The following is a 13,294-nucleotide window of genomic DNA, read 5'->3' on the forward strand; positions in this document are numbered from 1 at the left end:
CGAATGCGTTTTACGAATGTGAAGGACTTAAACACCAAATCGGATAAAACATTTATATGGGAGCTAAAGCTACATATGAACCGATTTTCATAAAAATTATATGTACTTCTAAACTGAATTCGGTCGGATGTGCCTAAATTCAGGTCATTTCGATGGATATTGACCATTTGGTACAAAATTAACGCGAACTCGGTTGAAGATATACAGGGTGAGATAAAAAAAACTGTAGCAAAGTCAAACGCCATAATTTTTGCATTTTTTTTAAATTTTATTGAATGAAAGCAAAAAATGTCGGAAATAGCACCAACTTTTAGAATAAGCTTAGATTTGTTCGAATTGGTCACCTTTGGCACGAATTATAGCCTTTAAATCGCCAGTGAAACCGTCACACGTTGCCCGAATGTTGCTCTGTGGTATTTTGGCCTATTCCGGGCGAAGCGCTTGCATGAGGTGATCGACACTTTGGTATTTTTGTACCCTCAGCCATATGGCTACAGAGGGTATATATCATTTGATACGGCCAAAACGTGCCTAGTCGAAATAACGGTTTTAGACCCTAGGTCTCTTTGGACCAAATCCGTTTCAGAACATTTGGAGTCGATCTAGCGAAGTCCGTCCGTCCGTCCGTCTGTCTGTCTGTCTGGCAGGCTGGTGCGCACGATAACTCTCGAAGGGAGTATCCGATTTGGTCCAAATTGGCTACATCGTAATATTTTTGTCAAACTTAGATCGAGTTCGGAGATGGGTAATATCGGTCCACTCCTTCTGGTACCTCCCCCACAAAAGGTCGAAATGTTCAAAAAATATATTTTTTGCACAGAAAGAGAAAGGATAATCCGATTCTTCTGCATCTTTGCATATCCTAAAATTTGCGTCAGTACTAGATCAGGTGTAGAAATGGACAATATCGGTGCACTCCATCAAGTACCTCCCCCACAAATGGTCAAAATTTTGAATAATTACAATCTCATTAAATGTAATGTAAAAGTCCGATTGTCTTCAAATTTCACACATCCTAATATTTGTATTAACCCATGGTCTGTTGTGAAGGAGGAATACATCGTTCCACTCCTTCTGGTACCTCCCCCATAAAATATAGAAATGTTGAGTACCCATGAAGCTCATAAAACGCCAAAGTAACATCCGATTCCATTTAGACTTGGCACATCTGTCGAAATATTTATATCATATTTTTGAGTCCGATAGGAAATGGGCAATATTGGCCCATTCCTTCGGGATCTGCTCCATAGAGGGTCAAACGTTTGAGTAATCTTAACACTAGTCAAAATATATTTAGATAATCGAACATAGGCTGAGGGTATATATCTGGCGGCAATACCGACTAATACTTTTTAACTTGTTTAGTGCCAACCTTGCTTTCCATAATACTCCAGAGACACAATAGTCCAACGGATTGGTGTCCGGAGATTTTGGTGGCAATTGTGCGCTGGAAATGAAGCGAGGAACCTGATTTTGTAGCCATTCTTGGGTGGCGCGTGCTGACTGCGATGGTGCTGAGTCCTGTTGGAATGTCCAAGGTCTGCGGCCAAAATCTTTGCGTGCCCAAGGTTTTATACACCCTCCAGAATATTTTCGCGGTAATATTCGGCATTTATTCTGATGCCACGGTCGATAATACGAGCGGAGAGCGACCATCGGCTGTTATGGCGGCCCACACCATCACCATGGCCGGCGCTTGAGTTCTGGTGGTGAACGGAAGGTGGACATTTTCAGCTGAACTCTTTGGCAAGTAAACACGATCATTTTGAGGGTTTGTTTACAAACTGCTGGACAAAGAATGTTTTCTCATCGGAGAAAACCAAAATCGGCAGTTCACCACTATCGACCATGCGAAGCGGTGTAGGTTCTTACACATTTTGCAATTTCAATAGCTTTACCCCGAGCTCATTTTTCAATACTTGCCGAATGGAATATTGCGATATGTTCAGCTCACTAGCCATTTTTCGGCCACTTCGACGCGGGTTTCGAACCATTTCTGCTGATGTTGCTGTTTTCTTCCGTCCACTTCCTTCACGTCGGGCTACGCTACCAGTTTCACGGTAACGAGCGATGGTACGAGACACAAAAGATTTATTCACATTTAAATGCTGAAGTGCTCTAACGATAGCCACTTGTGGTGGATAGCCACTGAAATCGGTTGGATGTACCAAAATTCAGGTCATTTGGATAGATACTGGCCGTTTGGTGCACAATTAACCCGAAATCAGTTGAACATTTATATTTGGGAGCTATATCTAAATCTGATCCAAATATCACTAATTTCAATAGGGTTCGTCCTTGGGCCAAAGAAATATTTTTTGGAAGACTTCAACTCAATCTGATAATAAATGTTACCTGCATTTTGTTCACAAAAATACATGGGCGGACGGACTGGCATGCATAAATCGACTTAGAAAGTGATTCTTTGAAAATCCTCAAAAGTAACTATGGGTCTATCTCGCTTCCTTCTCCATGTTACAACAAATGCATAAAGATATAATACTTTTGCCACTATGTTCTGCAGGGTATACAAAGGACATAATTCATGTTAAATTTTTTGAAATGTGGATAAATTTTTAAGAGTAGGAAACCAAATTCGAAAAAAAAAATGATCTTTACGGAATTTTCCTTATAATTAACAGATTACAAGCTTGAATAGGAATAGAAAGGTGCGAAAAGAAGAAAAATCTACACAGCTAATCCAGCAGAATATTTGAGAACGGAAACCAAAACAAATTTTAAGGAAGTTCCTATATGAGGGTTCTTGGCAAATTTGTGTCGAACTTTGAATACCCGCCACCATTTGGAAATTTTCAAAAAAAAAAAAAAAAACAAAGTCCTTAAAAAATTCTGTTAAAATGTTAAAGATAAAGAATATGGCCGTTATATTGGGGTCTATACGAAGACGTGGACCTGCATAAGCAACTTTTGTCATAAGCCATTACAATATAAAAATACGAAACTTGAAAAAAATCCGGCGAATAATCTAGCTAAAATCATCAAAATACCGAATATGGGGAGATAGTGATATATGGGGCCTATACAAACCAGGACATGCATAGACAATTTTCTGGCGTAGACTGTACGAACTCTATACAAAGAAGTGGGCTCGCTTACGATTCTTTGGCCGATATATCCCATCTTCGAACTTGACCTGGCTACAGACAAAGAGACTGACCTGTGCAAAATTTTAGCTTCTTATCTTTATCAGTTTCGATATTAGCATGATTACCACTATAAAAGAACTCTAGGTCTTTTATATGAAATAGTATATGTATTCGATATCATAAAGCTAGGTTTAGGTCCTCCTATATCATATATAATACCCCTAAGTCTTCTATATCAAAAAACAGTCCTCAAGGACTTCCATAGCAAACAGAAGACATCTAGGCCGTCTATTACAAAGAGGTGACCTGTAGTTCTTCTCTGTCATATAGCAAACCCACAGGTCTTCCATACAGGTCTTCTTTGTGAACAAGAAGATCTCAAGGTCAAATATAACATATAAAATTCCTCTATGTCTTCTATCTAAAATTGCAGATTTTGAGGTCTTTTATATTAGGGTCTACCATGTCACAATGAAGGACTGTAGGTCTTCTATGACAAAACGGAAGCACTTAGGTCTTCTATACCACACCAAAAAAGACCCTTATGTATTTTATATGAAATAGCTGACCTCAAGACCTTCTATAACGAACAGAAGACCTCTAGGTGTTCCATATCAAAAAAATAGTATCTCTATAAGATTCTTGAGATTTATATATACTTCTAAATGAATTAATGAAATTTCGATTAAGCAACCTTCTTCAAAAAATTGCAGACAATATTCCAGCAACATCCTCTAGGCATTCAAAGATGCTCCTCCATTTAATTACTTCGCACTAAATATCCCACGCCCCAATAATTACGCAATAATTTCGAAAAAACTTACCGCAAACATTTGTTGTCGCTGTTCGGACAGTAGCTTTTCGCTGGAACCCTTTAACAGCTGGGCCAGCAGCTCTTGTGTGGGCAGAATTTGGGTTGCATTGCCACCGGAGGCAGCAGCAGCAGCTGTTGTTGGTGTTGATGTTGATGTCGCCGTGGATGTTGCACCACCACCTCCAGCTCCAGCCTTGTGTTGTTTGCTCGTACTTGTCACATCCAGACTACGTTTCTGCTGATGGACATGTTGTAAGTGGTTCGAGGGTTTCTCTCCACTACTCATCGATTGACTGCGTTTGCTGTGACTGGTTTTCGTGGGACTTTCGGAAGCTGCTCGCTTCTGCTCACGTTGCAGCAGGGATGTCTTGGATTTGGAGGTCGGTGAGGTGGTTGCCGCCGATTTGGCATCACCTTTGACCATTGCCGCCGTTGTTGTTGTTGTCAACAACATATCGTCACGACCTATACTGGTCGTATCCAATGTCGATTGATATTTCTTTTCGAGCGGCTTAATTAGACGTAGATCATTATCCAAGGCGTCAGATTTACTGCCACTGGCACTGCCTCGACTGCCACTGATGTTTTCGATTTGTGATGGTGTTGAGGCGGCACGCGTATGCTGGGGCACTGGTAGACTGGTGCCGTTGTTGTTGTTGTTGTGATTGTTGCCAGTGCCTATTTTACGCACACGCATCGAACTGGAATAGTGGGGCAGTACATTGTGACTGCCACGACTGCCACCTGCGTCATCGTTTGTAGAACGCTGGCGCCTTGGTTGTAAGGAACTGCAAAAGAAACAAAAACAAAAAATAAACGAAAAATATAAACCGAAGCCAGACAAAACAGATTTGAGCGGAAACAACAAAAAAAATGCCAAGAGACAAGTCAATAATATTATTTGGTTAATAAAATTAAAAAAAAAAGGAAAATAAGCCAGGCGAGGTGAGGAAAATAGTCAAGAAAAACATGTACGGCGAATAACGAACTAAAATGCTCATCTGGGTGAATGTGCGAGTGTGTGTGTTTATGTGTTTCTTTACATTTTGTATGTGTGTGTGTTCCTAGATTCCAGGAAAATTGTGTCATTTTTATGGAAGAACTTAACTCGACCTCAAGTGCCGTCTGCCCACAAAATAAACTGAAAAGCACTACCCACATCATAATCATAATGGCGCATTTCCGGTTAGTGGGAAATCTAATTTTAGAGAATATTTTTCTAAAAATTGATTACAAAAACAAGAAATGTGAAAAAGAATCGGAAAGGTCTTCTTTGCCAAAAAAAAAAACAACTAATCTTTCGAAAAAAATAACAAACCCTGAACCCTTTTAATGGAAAATAAATACAAGGTCAGGAACTATTTAATTTGCCATAAAAACCATATTCTATGCCACATAGGAGACCTACAGCTCTTCTTGGCGTCAGAGAGAAGACCTACAGGTCTTCTGGGCGACAGAGAAGACCTACAGGTCTTCTGGGCGACAGAGAAGACCTACAGGTCTTCTGGGCGACAGAGAAGACCTACAGGTCTTCTGGGCGACAGAGAAGACCTATAGCTCTTCTGGGCGACAGAGAAGACCTACAGGTCTTCTGGGCGACAGAGAAGACCTATAGCTCTTCTGGGCGACAGAGAAGACCTATAGCTCTTCTGGGCGACAGAGAAGACCTATAGCTCTTCTGGGCGACAGAGAAGACCTACAGCTCTTCTAGGCGATAGAGAAGTCCTCCGAAGTTCTTGTAGGCGATAAAAAGTCCTCCGAAGTTCTTGTAGGCGACAAAGAAGACCTGAAGCTCTTCAAGGCTTCTTCTGGGCGACAGAGAACACCTACAGCTCTTCTAGGCAGTAGAGAAGTCCTCCGAAGTTCTTGTAGACGTCATAGTAGACCTATAGCTCTTCTAGGCGACAGAGAAAGGCCTCCGAAGTTCTTCTAGGCGATAGAGAAGTCCTCCGAAGTTCTTGTAGGCGACAAAGAAGACCTGAAGCTCTTCAAGGCTTCTTCTGGACGACAGAGAATACCTAGAGCTCTTCTAGGCGACAGAGAATTCCTATAGCTCTTCTAGGCGACAGCGAATACCTATAGCTCTTCTTGGTGACAGAGAAGACCTACAGCTCTTGTAGGCGACAGAGAAGACCTATAGCTCTTCAAGGAGACAGAGAAGACAAATAGCTCTTCTAGGTGACAGAGAAGGCCTCCGAAGTTCTTTTAGGCAATGGGGAAGCCCTCCGAAGTTCTTCTGGGCTACAAAGAAGACCTGAAGCTCTTCTATTCCAAATAGAGAAGACCTGAAGCCCTAATTGCCCACCACGTTACTTCTACTATTGTCAATAGCCCACCTAGTGAGCTCTGACATTGCCAATAGCACACCTCCTGGGCTCTGCTATTGTTAATAGCGCTCATCTAAGTTCTGCTATTGTCAATAGCACATCTCCAAAGCTCTGCTATTGTCAATAGCACACCTGAGATCTTCTATTGTCAATAGCACATCTCATGAGCTCTGCTACTGTCAATAGCACACCTCGTGAGCACCGCTATTGTGAATAGCACACCTCGTGAGCTCTGCTATTGTCAATAGCACAACTCCTAAGCTTTTCCATTGCCAAAGAACACCTAATGAGATCTGATATTGCCAATAACACCCCTCATAAGCTCTGCTATTGGCAATAGTGCACCTCCTAGGCTCTGCTATTGTCATTCATTCATTTTCTATTTTTCTCACTGCCTTTATCTGTTCCTTTTCTCTACCAAATTTTCTATGAAAACCTCTACTCACCCATTATCCTCTCTCAGCTCCTCGAGAATTTCTTCGAAATGCTTTTTCTGTGGTTTCTTCATTTCCGCTTCGAGCATTTGTCCATAGGGACCGCGCAAGGGACGCTTCGAGAACCGCTTAAAATCATGATCCCCAGAAACGGGACTATTACGATCTCGGGGAGGTGGTGTACGATCACTTTCATTATCCGACACAGAATCGGTACGCAAAAATGGAAAACTTTTATGTTGCCTGGGAAGGCTAATGTGTGAAGTACTCAAAGAGACGGGTGGCGAGGCCAATGGCGGATCATCTTTCTCTTCCGAAGATTGACAACTAAAACTGGACATCATGGGATTTTTGGACCACACCGGTGAATGGCGATACTCTGAGTCGGGGGTATTCAAATCAAAGGAATACAGCGAAGCTGGAGTCTTGTTATCGTCCGTAATGGGACTATTGATGTACATCATATCATCCTCGGAGGAGTCGGGTTTTATGGCATTCAAATTGGCTATGGAAATATCGAGGGCTAGAGATTTGTGCGATGTGCCATCCGGGGCATCGGAGGGCTCATGCCAGTTCTCAATGTAGATGCCCTTACGTCTGGTGGACATATCCGCCTTTCGCCGATCATCGGAACTATGGCGTGTGGGTATGTTGTCGAGGGAGGAACGATTCTCGTTGAGCGCATCCATGTCGGTTTTGGAATCCTGGCATTCACTTTCATCCGATTTGGAAGATTTATCGGGTGATTCTTCCTTTTTCCTTAGCAGTTCCGTGTCGTCCATTTCATCGGAGGACCTCCGTACCGAAATGGTGGGTACCGTCTCACTGTCGGTTTTGGTTTCAGGTTTTTCAATGTTACACTGATCCAGGGTAGCCAGGGGTTCAATGGGTTCGGGTAGAATTATGAATTCCTCAGGGGCCACCTCCTCCCATTCTTGGGGTGGATTTTCCAAACCCCATTCCTGGGCAGCACATTCATAGACGGGAACTGGTATCAAGCAGGTTGTAGCTGTTTGCAGGAAGTTGTCCGGGGGAGATTCCAATGGGATTTGTTCCTCCATTAGAGTGGCCAAATTGGGAGCAAGGCCATCATTCCCTGGAGTGGCCTCCGTGGTGGGTGAATTTGGTGTGGAATTAGCGTCCTGGCAATCAGATTTGGCTTCTGCCAAATTGCTGGCCTCCACTGTCACCGGCACTTGGCTCTCATCAATGACATAATCATTATCCGATTGTATGGTATCGGTGAGGGACTCCATTTTGGCATGACTGGCCTGGATGGTGATGACACTGGCTGCTTCCAGTTTGTCATTATCCTCCGGCAGCTCATGTATGGTATCGGCCATGAACACCTCCTCTTCGGGTATCAATTCCGGCGATTCCATGACGTCCTCTAAACTCTTGTCCTGACCATAACACAAATTAATACTGAGATCAGGTTTCTGCTTCAAGGGGATATAAATCCAATCAGGTTCCTTTTTCGCCGCCGCCGCCTCCACCTCTGCCGTCTGGGGAGGGCTTTCCTTTTCCTCCACTTTGTCGTTGGATTTCTCTTCCAATTTCTTCCGGGGCCACGTCAAACTGTCCACAACGCTGTTGAATATCGACGACGACGTCGAGGGACTTGTCCCATCCACCGTCTTGTCACGTCTCAAACGATCGCGTAGCGCGGCAAGAGCCGATTTCTTGTATTTACCCGCCGAATAGTCGATTTGCGAAAATGATGCCGAACGAAATGGCATTCCCTTGGGACTGATGGGACCAACAGAATCCGTGCGCGTCACTTTGCTTTTGCCTGCCTTCAGACCACTGCGCTTACTACTTGCCTTGGCCGTGGCCGATTCATCTTCTGACAGACACTCGAGCAGGCCGCTGGCGGATGGTGGCGGAGATTTCGATTCACGTTTCATTAGCAACACTTCCAGATTGGAGAGCGAGGCGTTGCTCTTCAGATTGGTGGGGGAGGCCAGCGGTGTGGCCGAGGCCGACAGTGATGAGTATTTGGCATTGTTTACATTTAATTGCTCGATGCCCTTCTCCTCCAGCACCACCCCCGATTCCATGGAGATTTGTTTTTGTAGATGGCGCAGTGGTCGTGAGGTTTTGCTTGGCTCGTCTTGATCCATTAGCAATATATCATCGGAATGCGTCGACATGAATGATAGAATTGGTTCGTTGTTGTTGTTGGCGTTGTCACTGCAACGATTGCTGCCACTAAGGCAATTGCTGTGGCCGTTATTGTTGTTGTTGTTGTTGGCTGAGTTTTCCGCCAACAAAAGTGACGTTGAAGGTGATGATTTTTCACTGGCATCCGCCTTATCAAAACTTGTAGAGGCCGACGATGGTGTCGAGGAACGTTGTTTTCTTGGCGGCGGCACCGGCGGTGGGGTGGGCGAAGAACTGCGACCCGCACTGCCGCCACCCGCCTTATCGCCACCCACTCTCAACAATTCGGTGAGTTCACGCAACCGTTCAGTTTTCTCGGATGATTTGCGTTGTTTCGAAGTGCCACACGAATCAGCTGCTGTTGTTGGCGTTGTTGTTGCTGATGAATTTTTGTTGGACACGTTTGTTGTGCTCGGCGATGATTTGCGGCCAAAACCTAAACGCTGAAAACGATCCAATGTATTACGTCGTTTTTCCATGGTGATCTGAAAATAGGCGAAAAGACGAAAAAACAATGAGAAAATGATTACCAAAATAAATTGAGGGAAAATGAAATAAACAAAGAAAATCGGAAGAAATTGGGAGAAAAAAGAGCGAGAGAAAGAATTTACACCAGTCAACAGGATTTCCTGCACATTTAGGAAAATATATTTTTATAAGACTCTAACTTTGGTCTTCTTTAAGGAGAAGACCCCTGTACAGGCCTTCTATAGAGATACCTTCTTCAGAGACCTAGAAAATTAACGTTAAATAACCTCCTTTAATGAGTAAATAGGTCTTCTGCAACGGAGACTTTTTCATATTTCTACCGGGAGAAGAGGAGAGAGGTCTTACATATAGGGAGGCCTTCTGAAGGTCTTTTTTGTATAGAATGTCATCCAACTAGAAGATCTTCTGAAGCTCTTATATGGCTAGAAGACCTTATAAAGCTCTTCTATAGCGAGAATACTTTCTGAAGTTCTTCCAAGGCTAGAAGGTCTTCTGAAGGTCTGCTATCGCTAGAAGACCTTCTGAAAATTACATTTTCTATATATAAGAACTTCTGAAGCTTCTCTGAAAACAAAAGACTTTTTACAACTCTTCTATGGCTAGAAGGACCTTCTGAAGCTCATCTATAGCTAGAAGACCTACTGAAGCTCTTCAATGGCCAGAAGACATACTGCGGCTCTTTTATAGCTAGAATACCTCCCGAAACTCTTCTATAGCTAGAATAACTCTTCTATAGCTAGAATACCTCTCGAAGCTCTTCTATAGCTGTAAGACCTTCTGAAGCTCTTCTGTAACTAGAAGACCTTCTGCGGCTCATCTATGACTAGAAGAAGTGCTTCAGTCTTCTATGGCTAGACGACCTTCTAAAACGTTTCTATGGCTAGAAGGCCTTCTGAAGCTCTTCTATGGCTAGAAAGCCTTCTGAAGCTCTTCTATGGATAGAACACCTTCTGAAGCTCTTCTATGGCTAGAACACCTTCTGAAGCTCTTCTATGGCTAGACGATCTTCTGAAGCTCTTCTACGGCTAGAAGATCTTCTGAAGCTCTTCTACTGCTAAAAGATCTTCTGAAGCTCTTCTAAAGCTAGAAGAGCTTCTGAAGCTCTCCTAAAGCTAGAAGAGCTTCTGAAGCTCTCCAAAACAAGAAGACCTTCTAAAGCTCCCCTAAAGCTAGAAGACCTTCTGAAGCTCTTCTATGGCTTGAAGATCTTCTGAAGCTCTTCTATAGGTACAAGACCTACTGCAGCCCTTCAATGGCCAGAAGACATATAGCTAGAATACCTCTCCTATAGCCATAGAAGAGCTTCAGAAGGCCTTCTGGCCATAGAAGAGTTTTAGAAGGTCGTCTACCTATGGAAGACCTTCTGAAGCTCTTCTATGGCTAGAAAGCCTTCTGAAGCTCTTCTATGGCTAGAATACCTTCTGAAGCTCTTCTATGGCTAGAAGATCTTCTGAAGCTCTTCTAAACCTAGAAGAGCTTCTGAAGCTCTTCTTCGCCGCATAGAAGTGCTTCAGGTCTTCGTTGCCGCATAGAAGAGCTTCAGGTCTTCTTTGCCGCATAGAAGTGCTTCAGGTTTTCTTTGCCGCATAGAAGAGCTTCAGGTCTTCTTTGCCGCATAGAAAAGCTTCAAGTCTTCTTTGCCGCAGAGAAGAGCTTCAGGTCTTATTTGCCGCATAGAAGAGCTTCAGGTCTTCTTTGCCACATAGAAGAGCTTCAGGTCTTCTCTATTGCCTAGAAGAGCTTCAGGTCTTCTTTGCGGCATAGAAGAGCTTTAGGTCTTCTTTGTCGCATATAAGAGCTTCAGCACTTATTTGTCGCATAGAAGAGATTCAGCTCTTCTATTTGGCATAGAAATGCTTTCGAGATCTTCCCTGCCGCCTAGAAAAACTTTGGGTTTTCTCTGTCGCAGAGAGGAGCCTCTGGTCTTCTCTCTAGAGTTTCGGATCTTCTCTTGGGGGCAAAATAGTGGATTTTTAAAAAACAAAATTTCAACACACCTTCAATGATCTTAACCTTGGATTTTTCAAGTAACTCTTCCATGCTTCTCCAAGGCCCTAAAAAGTGAATTCTTTAAATTATGTTTTTACAATTCTTCAAGGCCCTTCTAGGTTCTAAATCGTTGATTTTTTAAGATTTTTTTAGTACTCTTTCAAGGGTCTAAATTGTGGATTTCTTGAAAAATTTTGAAAACTTGTTCAAGGGCCTAAATTATGAATTCTGCAATACTTTTTCAATGTCCCTTATCGTGGAACATTTTTAGAATTTTTCAATATTCCTCCAAGTGCCTAAATCGTGGACCTTATAGAGAATTTTTGCTTAAACCTTCAAAGGCTCATATCGTAGATTGGTTTAAGGAAAAATTCAAGGGCCTAAATGTGGACTTTTCAAAGAGTTTTTCAATAATTCTTCAATAGATCGTCAGGGGCCTAAAACGTGGATTTTTTGATGAATTGTTCAATAGTTCTAAATGGCCTAAATCATGGACCTTATAAAGAATTTTTGCTTAATCCTTCAAGGGCTCAAATCGTAGATTGGTTTAAAGAGAAATGCAAGGGCCTAAACGTGGACTTTTCAATGAGTTTTTCAATAATTCTTCAAAGGTTCGTCAGGGGCTTAAAAAGTGGATTTTTTAATGAATTGTTCAATAGTTCTAAATGGCCTAAATCGTGGATATTTTTTTTATGAATTTTTCAATCCTATTCCAGGGTTCGAATTTTGATTTTTTTTGAAGAATTGTTAGAGGGTATTGAACAATCAAGACCCTAAAAGTGGATTTTTTCAAAGAATTTGTTAATAATACTTCAAAGGGACGCCAAGTTCCTAAATCGTGGATGGTTAGAAGAATTGTTCGATTGTCCTGAATGGCCTAAATTGTGGATTTTTTTAAGGATTTTTCAACACTCCTACAAGAGCCTAAAATTTCTAAAACTCCTACGAAAAAATTTTGATAATCCTTCAAAGGGCCGCCAAGTTCCTAAATCGTGGATGGTTTGAGAAAATGTTCGATTGTCCTGTATTGCCTAAATCGTGGATTTTTTAAGATTTTTTTCAACACTCCTTCAAGGGCCTAAAATTTTTAAAACTCCTACGAAGGCCTAAAATGAATGTTAGCAAGGCAGTGATCATGGATCTTTAAGATTCTGCAGAGACGCTCTGTTGTGGATAACAATTTAGTAGTCAATATATATTAGGGATCTTCTAGACATTCCTCTATTTCTTTTCTCTGTAGTCTAGTGTCATCACCGCCCGTTTATATGATGCAAATCATTTCTATGGCATTGGGGCCAAGCCATTACTAAAATCAAATCAAACGAAGCGAAGGAGAATGGCAAAATGCTAAACAAACCAAATTATGTTGAATAGGAACAACTGAAAAACACAAGAAGCAAAAGAAGATGCTGGTGCTGCTGCTGATGATGATGAAAAAACGCAACAACTGTTTTTGGTAATTTCATCAATAAATTTCAAAATTTATGTTTTGTTACTGCAACAGTTGAAGCGATGTGTACCTCAGTGAGCCCAACACAAAATGCTATTATACCTCTTAATAAAGATTACACATTCTCTCCTCTCCCCTCTCTTCTACCATTCAATTTGTGTAAGTACCCCATTTGGGGAGGCCCTTTTAAATGTAATTACATTTATCTTTCAATCTTCAATACTCTGATCAGCTATTGTAACTCTCCCCTTTTTTGTTTTGTTTAAATTCGATTTTCTCAATATTGATCGCAATAATACGAACGAACACCTTGTGCATATTTGTTTTTCTTTTCGTTATTCATTTTTTCGTCGTCGTTGTAGTTGTTGGTGTTGTTGTTTTTATTTTATTTATGTTAAAAAGTGCAAAATCAAAACAAAAAAATTAAAATGCCTCTCAGTTAAAAAAATATATGTATTAAAACAAATATCGCGCAATCTTCAACGAAAACAGAGAACCGAGCAGAAGAAGGACTAGTAGTT

The 13,294-nt window shown here is 41.8% G+C and overlaps 1 protein-coding gene across 1 annotated transcript in view; it reads right to left on the bottom strand.

Moving 5' to 3' along the window:
- Window positions 1-13,294, bottom strand: part of LOC101893211 (rho guanine nucleotide exchange factor 17) — a 114,818-nt gene that overhangs the window by 56,690 nt on the left and 44,834 nt on the right. The window contains exons 4-5 of the mRNA XM_059123278.1: window positions 6,695-9,330; window positions 3,932-4,709 (exon numbers count right to left, since the gene is read on the bottom strand). Of these exons, the coding sequence (XP_058979261.1) occupies window positions 3,932-4,709; window positions 6,695-9,330 (3,414 nt within the window). The remainder of the gene's footprint in view (window positions 1-3,931; window positions 4,710-6,694; window positions 9,331-13,294) is intronic.

The sequence above is a fragment of the Musca domestica genome, unplaced genomic scaffold, assembly GCF_030504385.1.
Source record: "Musca domestica strain aabys unplaced genomic scaffold, Musca_domestica.polishedcontigs.V.1.1 24, whole genome shotgun sequence".
NCBI classification, from domain to species: Eukaryota; Metazoa; Arthropoda; class Insecta; order Diptera; family Muscidae; genus Musca; species Musca domestica.